At 38.3% G+C, this 10,274-nt stretch overlaps 3 protein-coding genes across 3 annotated transcripts; all 3 read left to right on the top strand.

The window, feature by feature from the left end:
- Window positions 1-1,971: 1,971 nt before the first annotated feature.
- On the top strand, window positions 1,972-3,753 carry AK88_04366 (uncharacterized protein; the record flags this gene model as incomplete). Its single annotated transcript, XM_012481976.1, has 1 exon — window positions 1,972-3,753. The coding sequence occupies one exon, from the start codon at window positions 1,972-1,974 to the stop codon at window positions 3,751-3,753; it is 1,782 nt and encodes a 593-aa protein (XP_012337399.1).
- Window positions 3,754-5,519: 1,766 nt separating this feature from the next.
- On the top strand, window positions 5,520-6,708 carry AK88_04365 (hypoxanthine-guanine-xanthine phosphoribosyltransferase; the record flags this gene model as incomplete). The annotated part of the gene is made up of 3 exons (XM_012481975.1): window positions 5,520-5,536; window positions 5,877-5,970; window positions 6,118-6,708. 3 exons carry the CDS (start codon window positions 5,520-5,522, stop codon window positions 6,706-6,708), a joined length of 702 nt encoding a protein of 233 aa, XP_012337398.1.
- A 2,399-nt stretch (window positions 6,709-9,107) lies between these two features.
- Window positions 9,108-9,914, top strand: AK88_04364 (uncharacterized protein; the record flags this gene model as incomplete). The annotated part of the gene is made up of 2 exons (XM_012481974.1): window positions 9,108-9,315; window positions 9,541-9,914. 2 exons carry the CDS (start codon window positions 9,108-9,110, stop codon window positions 9,912-9,914), a joined length of 582 nt encoding a protein of 193 aa, XP_012337397.1.
- Window positions 9,915-10,274: the final 360 nt, after the last annotated feature.

Here is a 10,274-nt window from a genome sequence, read left to right as displayed (position 1 = left end):
AAGCATTTGCAACTATTTTGTCATAAATGGTGCGCTCGTGTAAGTATTCCTAGTGCAGCGCGTGGGCACAGGTACAAAATGTACACCGTCGCTTGTTCTGCCCGTGTGTGTAACATACTTCGGCGAAACTATGCCTTTAAGCGGTAGAAATAAGGCATCGCATCAAACAGTAGTGTTTTTCCCAATGGCCATTTAAACCGAATTATAAATCGAAAAACACAGGGACGGATACAAATATAGCTGTACTTGTCTCATTTTCTTTCGCTTCAAAAGGAGCAATTTATTGCCCACCCCTGGAATAGCAGAAACAAATTCGCAAGGAGAGTTCAAAAAAGAAAAACAAAAAAAAAGGAGAAGCGAAGTGCCATTCCTTCATTTGTATCACCTAATTGTGGTATTCATATCGTGTGCAAAATTGCTCTGCTCGTTTATGCACATTTGCCTTATAAACAATGGACCTGTTTACAATTTATAAGATTTATCCTTTTCGAGTGGGTATATGAACAATTAGGACTGCATTGCAAAAGAAGAAGTAACTTGTAGGGGAACTTTAAAGGGCGTTTATTTATTTTTTTTTATTTCCAAGACGTGCGAATATTGAGCACAGTCAATTACAATGTGGAGGCACACACGTCAAGTCTTCTACTTGTGTCATATGCTTCATTGTGCAACAAGTGAAAAATTGTGTAGTTTTTTTTTTTTTTTAAATGCCATACATTGTACAAACACGTGAGAAGGGAAAATATGTAGTAGAAGGAAAACACTGCATGGCATTTTTTTTTTTTGTATATCTCCATTAGTAGGTAAGCATTTTATCCAATCTGTGTAACAAGGGAAAAGAACGTACAGCTAAGAGGGGATGGGCGTCTTAAATTGGAAAACTCTGCACACCGCATGAACGGGACCCTTGCGCTGCCTAACCTTACAATCGTACCATATTTATTTCACCATTCGCAGGGCCCCCTAATATTTAAGCAAAAAAATACGACACACAAACGTGTGCACAATGCATTTTTGTAAAAATCGTAGACATATGTTTCCCTAGGACACTAGAAAAAAATAATAAAATGAAATATGCATAAATTGTGAGACCATTTTAACGCCGCAGTGTGGGATACCTTTTTTGAACAACTCTATTGGCGCCATTTACTGTACATTCTATAATAGAAATAAACGTGCACTATTGTGTTTTTTCTCGTCAAATTTCTCGTGTGTATGTGAATGGGCGCGTGGGCATATGCCTCGGCTCATCGCAGATGTGACAGATAGAACTTTTCTACAAAGTGGTGTATTTACACATGCTAAAACGGTTTTAATGGTACAACATTTCGGGTAAATGGGCTTCAAATAAAAAACAGGCATCCCTGTGGTGTAAATTTTACACACACTTATAAAGTGTAGAAAATGTAAACTTCATCCATTTTGGGAAAAATTGATTACCTCAAGTAACCGAATTCAGGGTGCAGAAACTGCATAACACCTGAACCATTCAGGTAATTTTTTGCTCACAATGATAGTAATGTAGGTACAACTAGCCATTTTTTTTTTTTTTTTTTTTTTTTTCTAAATTGTGAACAAAAAAATTTTTCCTTATGAATAGCCAAGCACTTAGTTGCTTATATGCGTGTTTCTACTTATCCACAATTTTTTCTTTTTTTCTTTTTTTTTTTTATTTTTCCCACTGTTTCTTAGCAACGTGTTTAAATTTCCTATCCTCTTACAAGATGAGCGCAAGCTCGAAGGGATCAAATTAGTTCTTTCTTTTCAGCGCGGATTGAAGCACTTTGGGGAATTTTTTATATGCACCTATTTTTTATAAAAAAAGGCATAAATCTAATTTAATATATCCCATAATATTTCTACATGTTGATTTGGTTACTTGTCAGCTCTACATTTTTTTTGAGAATTTTTTTTTTTTTTTTTTCCTGTTGGTGAAAAATTTTTGAAGGCATAAAAAAAAAAAACGTCAAAATGAGTCTAATGCAAAATGAACAACTTGCAGTGTCTGTTGATTTGTGGAACCTATTTAGGAAGCCCAAATATTTAGCCGACGCAACGAAAGAAGCGCTATCTACGTATAATGAGGAAGAATTAAAGCGTTTGTTTTTGAGGAGACTAAATTTCGGCACAGCAGGTCTAAGGGGTAAAATGGGGGTAGGGTTTAATGCAATGAATGTTGTCACAATTATGCAAACTACGCAGGGATTATGTACCTATTTAATTAATACGTATGGAATAAATTTGTGTAAAAACAGGGGCATCATATTTGGCTTCGACGGAAGATATCACTCAGAATCCTTTGCGCACGTGGCAGCAGCTGTGTGCTTATCAAAAGGGTTTCGAGTGTATTTATTTGGTCAAACAGTTGCTACACCTATATTGTGTTACTCCAGTTTTAAAAAGAGCTGTTTATGTGGGGTGATGGTTACAGCTTCTCACAATCCCAAATTGGACAATGGTTATAAAGTGTATGCGGCAAATGGGGCCCAGATAATTCCACCTGTGGATAAAAACATCTCCGATTCTATATTGAGCAATTTAAAACCATGGAGTGAAGTATATGATTATTTAGATGAGGATTTTTACCTGAAGGACCCTTGCCTAGTGGAGGACATTTACTACGAAATGTACGACTCGTTTATGTCTGACATGAAAAGCGAATTTAATTTTAATTGCCATAGGAATTCACGTACAAAACTGGTTATAGTATACTCGCCCATGCATGGAATTGGGAGAAAATTTGTCCAAGGTGTTATGCACATAGTTGGATATAACAATTTATTGACGGTGCCTCAGCAAGCATTACCTGATGCTGATTTTTCTACAGTTACTTTTCCAAACCCTGAAGAAAAGGGAGCACTAAATTTGTCTATGCAACTAGCCGATGTGGTGAAGAGCCCCATAGTAGTTGCAAACGACCCCGATGCAGACAGATTTGCTTGTGCAGAAAAATTTAACAACAAATGGAAAATATTTTCCGGGGACGAATTGGGAATAATATTTGCCTATCATTTGATGAAACAAAATGAGAAAAAAAATATTGACAAATCGAAACATGTCTTTATTTGCACGGTGGTATGCTCAAGAATGTTAAAAAAGTTATGTGAAATATATGGGTACAAATACGAGGAAACGTTAACTGGCTTTAAGTGGCTCATAAATAAGGCAATAGATCTGAGTCAGAACAATTATACCACCTTGTACTGCTATGAGGAAGCCCTAGGACATGCATTAACCAAGTATGTACGGGACAAATGTGGCATATCTGCTCTAGCGTACTGGATTGAAATAGCTGTTTATTTATATGAAAATGGATTGACCTTTCATGAGTACTTAGAAAACATTCGAAAAGAAATTGGCTACTTTGTAAGTAATAATGGTTACTACACCGTGTTGGACCCGAATGATGTAGTTAGCATATTTAATGATTTCAGAGCTAACGGCTCCTACAAAAGACAATTGGGGTCCTATAAAGTGGTCCACATACAGGACTTAACCACTGGATACGATTCTACCACCCCCGATGGCAAGTCCCTAATTGCGCCTACGCCCGAGTCTCAAAGCATTACCTTGCATTTTGAAAACACCGCCATACTTACCATAAGGGCTAGCGGAACGGAACCCAAGGTGAAGTGGTACAGTGAGATTTCTAGGGGCAGCTATGAAGCCGCGAAGGAAGAGATTGATCAACTGGTGGATGAAGTCATGCCGGCGTTTATGCAACCGGACCGGTATAACATTAAGCGCTGCTAGGCGAGGAGCGGCCACATAATGTGTGAGATGCGTTTAATGGCGAATATGCTATGTGCGCACTTACACCTTGCGCCCGCGTAACGAGGCCTAGTGCCGCTCTAAATCCTGCGGAAGATAGGCCAAATGAGCCTAGGATGTGTGCTTGGAAAAAGTATGCCCGTTCGAAAGCGCAACAGCGATAAGCAAAACTGGGCACAGAATTCACTCCTATCCATATATCATACGCAAAGCATTTTACACTTTTTTCCACACCCTTCACACACCCCTCCTTCATCCACTAACTTGGACTTGTTTGGCGAGTGAGCAACCTGGAGTTGGCTCCCCAAGAGACTTGTCTCGCGCTTAACCAGTGCACAATTTTATCTGAATCGCCATTGCTATCTTTTTTTTTTTTTTTTTTTTTTTTGTGTGTGTTAAGTGAAAAGCGCAACATGTCGTGTAGATTACCCCATAAAAACAAATAAAACGTTTGTCCCTTGAAAAAAAGGTAAGGTAAGGTGATATAGGAAGTACAAGACGTTTCATCACGTTGTGTCCTGCAACATTACTGTTCGCGGATTTGTTCAGGTGAGCATTTGACGACGCCAAGGCGTTTCATACATTAGCGTACCTCCAAACATTTTTTGTGAAACAAGGAGATCAACCATAGCGCCACGCCAGTATATATAATGTACACTGCGCAGAACGTTTGTTCTCTTCCATGGGTGACAGTGTTGTAACGGTTGAGCTAATTGAATGGTCCATACATACATCCCTATTTATTTATTTTTATGTAATTTTTCACTCGTAAGGGAAGTACACTTATGGGGGGGGATGACAAAGTTATGCGAGGAACATCGAACATGAATTTTATTATTATTTTTTTTTTATTCCTAAATTCACGAACTGAGATGGTACATGTAGAAGGGGGGTATATGCATTCATAAGGGGATTAGTTTTATTGCATACGCCTTTGTGCTTCACTAAAGTGTTCATTTAACATAAGGTATTCCACTGCTGCGCTTATCCATTTAGTTAACTTACACGTAAACGGGACTTTGTTAAATCTGAAACAGGAGAAAAAGAATGGGACATTTCCGCACTTATGCAATTTGACAGTTTCGTCATTGTCGACATTTCGCTGAAACGGCCCAAGAAGTTATAGAAGGGCCTCTTCTCGCCAAAAGCGATAAACAATAACGGCCATTATTCAGTGTGCTATGTAGGATAATATTTCTGCCAATCCTCATATGGCATTACATATATTGGTATAAATAAATGCTCATGTGTTTATATCGTGTACATGTATAATCACGGCGAAAAATATAAAATACCTGATCTGCAGGAGGTGAACTTATAGGCGATGACTTAAATTATTGCGTTCTTTCTTTCTTAAAAAAAAAAAAAAAAAAAAAAACAAAAAACAAAAAATTTTATTTAAATTTAAAAAAAAAGTTTTTTTTTAATTTTTTTACATTTTAAGAACCTTCAAAAAAAAAAAAAAAAAACACGCGCACATACATTACAAACATACGTACTATAAAAACGTACATATATGTGCTTATTAGCTAAGTTAAATCATTTCTACCTTTCACGAAAGAACGCAATTTTTGCATTAAACTTAAAGCATACAAATACATTGCGACATTTTTTATAAAGTCGTTTAGAAGAATTCACTGACTCTCTTCAAAAGAGAAAATTTCAGCCCTGTTTGTAAAGCTTTTTATAAACAGCGGCATTTAGTCCCCCTCCCTTTTCTTCCATTCAACGGCGAAAAATAAAAGACAATGAAAATCCCAAATAAGTAAAAGAAAAAAAAAAAAAACTTAAATGTGACTACGCCTTCACTTCACTATGTTCATATTTGAAATCTGTTTGTTTATTTTCTTCTTCTCTTTCTCCCTTGCTACAACGTTAAGGATGAAGGGAAAAGAATAATTCCTGTGTACATAGGAGAGTAGCACATGAGGAATTGAATTCTGTAGTGCGTGTCTTCCACACAAATACGTGTTTTTGCAAATCTATACTTGTGTATACGCGCATCCCTTATGATGATACAATCGGCAGAGTAGAAAAAGGGTGGCTGCCCCTGTTTATACATGCCCTCACAAAAAATTGAACAACTTTTTTTTTTTTTTTTGTAGTCCTGGAGCGGGTGAAAACGCCCTCGAACCAATTTACGTAAAGGACGACGATGGATATGACATGGACACATTTTTAATCCCCGATCACTACAAGGTATAAAGGAATAATTTTGGTGGAAGATCGCAATCCGGTGTGACCCCAATACATGTCGCTCGAAATAGCTATTTTTTCACTGCAATTTGCTTCGTATGTGTATGTACAGCGCAGCACACACATATTTGACGTGCCCCGTTCCCGCAGAACTACATGACGAAGGTGCTAATCCCTAATGGTATTTTGAGGAACCGAATAGAAAAGCTCGCATTTGATATTAAAAGGGTTTACAGAAATGAAGAGTTTCATATTATTTGCTTATTGAAAGGATCAAGGGGTTTCTTCACTGCGCTGTTAAAATATTTGAACAGGATTCACAACTACAGCTCTACTGAGTCAGCAAAGCATTTATATGTTGAGCATTATGTACGAGTGAAGTCGTATTGTAACGACAAGTCTTTAGACCGTATTGAAATTGTTAGCGAAGATTTATCCTGCCTAAAGGATAAGCATGTTTTAATTGTTGAAGATATTATTGACACAGGAAAAACTTTGTCCAAGTTTTGTGAATATTTAAAAAAGTTTGAAGTGAAAACCATTGCCATTACATGTTTATTTATTAAGAGAACTCCTCTTTGGAATGGCTTTAAGGCTGACTTTGTGGGTTTTTCAATTCCAGATGCCTTCGTCGTTGGCTACAGCTTAGACTACAATGAGAAATTCAGAGACCTAGAACATTTGTGCGTGGTGAATGAAGAAGGCATAAATAAATTCCGGGCTAGCCCTCCCAGCAGTTGAGCGAGGTTTTTTGGGGGAAAAAATAATGCTTGGCGTGGCCGATCAGGTGAGGAGTTTTTTACACAGCCCTTGGCGGAAATGGGCATTCGACAAGCGGTTCTGCGTCGCGATTCACATATGGCTGCTACATGCCGCTTTCTCATGTGAACCACCTGCAACCTTATGGCGAAACATATGTCAACTAAGATATGTTATGGGGAAATATGTTCCACCCCCTTCCCTCTTTTGCACCTATTTTTAACGAGTCCTATATCGCACCAATGACAGATATACAGCATCATTTATAAATTCGTCTCTTCAAAAAAAAAAAAAAAAAAAAATTGACAAGAAAAATGTGGTACCATGAAAGAGAATACTTTGTTCCACGTAAAATTAAAATTGGCTGCCCAAACTGAGGCGAATATTTCATTTGCAAAGATATGCGCGTCGCAAATGTGTCTTCTGGCTTTTAACTAAAAAACGTTATGTGCATAATTTCTTAATTTCCATTTTGATCTGAGTTCATCAGCTCCGTGCGAGCCTCGTGTGTGTGCCTTTTCATTTTATATATGCCCCCCGCGCAAAAAGAAAAACCAGAAAAAAAAGTATAACTGCACAAGTATGCAAGTGCATCCTTCCACACACCATGTGGCAAGGGCGAAAACCGCGTTGACATGTCTGTGCAGCGTGTATGTGTCTCTACACCTATGTGAACCGTGCAACTGCTCACTTGTGGAATGAGAAGAAATGAAAAAAAAAAACACCTTTTAATTTATACACCCTTCCCCGTTTTTCATTCCATGACCCCTATGCTCTATTTATTTTACCCTTTGCACCTGCATAGCTCTTTGCCAATTTCCCGCGCCCATCTTTTAAAAACACACATAAATTAGACGGTCACAAATTTAAGCTTTTTATATGCAGCAAAGAGTATTTTTTTAAGTAGCGTGTTTTGGCAGTGTTGTGAAAAATCGCCCATTAAACGAAGTTTTCCACTTTGCCTCTTTTAAATTCCTGTCCTATTCTGTCCCTTTTTTTTTTTTTTGTTGCCCCAGTTGAAAATCATAACATGGAAAAAAGGTATAAAAAAAAAAAAATAAGAGGCGTTGTGTTGAAATGTATATAAATGCACTCCATTTTGAATGAGTCCTTGTCCAAAAATGATGTGCCAACTCTCGCAAGGGACTCAAAGGTTTTAGCAAAAATGTGCGCTCCGTTAAATTTGTTCCAACGGTGTGCCATGTTTGTTCGTCTCTGTGATGCAGTAAGAGGTCGTGGCTGCCAATAATCAAAATATTCCCCCGAGTAAAAAAAAAAAAAAAACCCTGCGCTCAAAAAGCGATTTACAAGGGCAACCTTAAGTGTACTTAAAAGACCTACAGAATGATCAAAAGGAACTTCCCAATAATAGTACACTTCCCCATGGTGTGAGGCGACAAAAAGGGGGGGGGGGGGATATGCACCACTGGCCAAATTTTGTTGCAACTGGTGAAAAGGGTGTAAAACTGCAGTTGCCGCATACGCACGTTGCCTGCGCGCAAAGCACATATAACACGTGTAGCTATACACACGGATACATAGTGCGTATATTTTTATATATACCTGCCGTATGCACGGCGCGGGGCGTTTTAATTCCCCCCATTTGAAAAATAAAAAGGGAAGAAGCACAATCTCTCTGCGCCCACACCAAAGGGGGAAACCACCGCGTCACATCGGCCGTACGTATTTGTACGGCACACAAGGGGCACTCAAAAAAGAAATTGGCGGACCGAAGAATTTAAATGTACCAAATGTGTACATGATAATATTGTTCATGTAGCTGTTCAGAAAAATGTACTTACGACGTGTATGTATTTCGCTTTGCATTTTTTTTTTTTTTTACCTGTTTGATTTAACAAAGCCAAATTGGCAAACACAGGGAGTTGCGTTTTGTGAAATATAAGAAATGTACCAGGGGCGCCAATACGCAATTTTACAGAATAAAAAAAAAAAAAAAAAATCAGTTTGTTTTAAGTAGCCAATTAATATTTCCTTTTTTTTTTTTGTTTTTTTGGAAAATTCGATACATTTTAATGTGTGGAGAGAATATGTGCTTCTTTAAGCTGGCCGAACGTTTACCCATTTAACGAGATACTGCGAGCAACTGAAGCATTGCGCGTGGGCCATCATAATATAAACAACCGTTTAAGGACGTACGTATACACACACATTACGAGCGTTAGGCGCTCTCATCACAGGTCAAGTACGAAAGAGGCAATTCGCGAACCGTAGGTAGTCACTGTACAAAAAAAAGCTCCCTGCACACATGTACACACTGGGACGTACGTATATCCATACATACGTGTAACTGTGTTTTTGCGGACGGCAGTTGCATATAATGAATTGAACAAACTCCTTCACAAACATGCACACGGAGAAAAATGTCGCTGCACAAGGAAATCTGTAAATACATCGCACGATCAAGCTCGAAACCGCTGCACAAATTGGAGTTTGAACCGACCAAACGGAAAACTGGAGCCTTGTCCCAGATCTTTAAGAAAGTCTTTTTCCCGTACTACTTTAAATTTATCAGGGCGCCCTATGAAAGGTGGCAATTTTGTGCCATGACCAAATTTTTGAGGGAACACGGTAAGGGCTGCATGACGCTATGTTGAGCGATGCTGTTGGGCATAACACGTTACAGACCGAACCACGATGAGCAGCTTGAATGGTCGTCCATCTGTGCGTCACAATTGGATAGCTGCGCAATAACGTATGTTTTCCTAACCGTAATGGTAGAGTTTATATGATAATTCTCATTTATTATTATTTTTTTCTTTTTTTTTTTTTTTTTTACGTGAACCCCCCGCGCAGGACTCATGTACGATGACATGTACAGTGACAAAGACCCCGTCATCGAAAGAGCCATATCTCTTCTCCCCAAGGATATTCAAATAAAACGTTACAGGAGAATGTTAAGAGGAACGCACATCAATTTTTTAAGGCTTTATCTGCACCCCTCAGAGCAGAACTATGACCCCTACATTCCTTACCTTGCCCCATATATAGAAGAGGCAAAATTTCAGCTGCAAGAAGAGGAAGAATTACTGGGTTATCATCCCTACGACAGAAGATTATATACTGGTGGACAAACTGGTTTTGGTGACCTAGAGCCAGGAATGCATTTCCTCGTTTCAATTCCGAACCTTTACGGAGCGGCCATACCACACACCATTAAGAAGAAGTAAAGGAAAAGGTGTAGTCACACCACTTCCTCCAATATGTTAGCTGTTCATGCTTACCGTAGTGATTTGATAAGCCGATCCATACAGGATATAAATAACTCAATGAGTACTTTGCTCCACGCATGCGTGTAGTGGGTATCATTCCCCTATACATGCATAAATGGGAGACGTTATTTCGTTCAGTGATGATGCACAATATTACCATCATCCACAAAGAAATCACCACGCGGAAACGCATGAAACAGATAACAAAAAAAAAAAAAAAAAGTGATTGCTTTAATTTGAAAATATGCGCAGGGCCCTAATATATATCATCATGAGGGACTGTTAAGAAATTTACGTTTTTTTTTTTTTTTTTTTTTT

This window comes from Plasmodium fragile, assembly GCF_000956335.1.
Source record: "Plasmodium fragile strain nilgiri unplaced genomic scaffold supercont1.60, whole genome shotgun sequence".
NCBI lineage: Eukaryota > Apicomplexa > Aconoidasida > Haemosporida > Plasmodiidae > Plasmodium > Plasmodium fragile.
The sequence above is the reverse complement of the archived record's forward strand: the minus strand, read 5'-3'. Positions and strand labels throughout refer to the sequence as shown.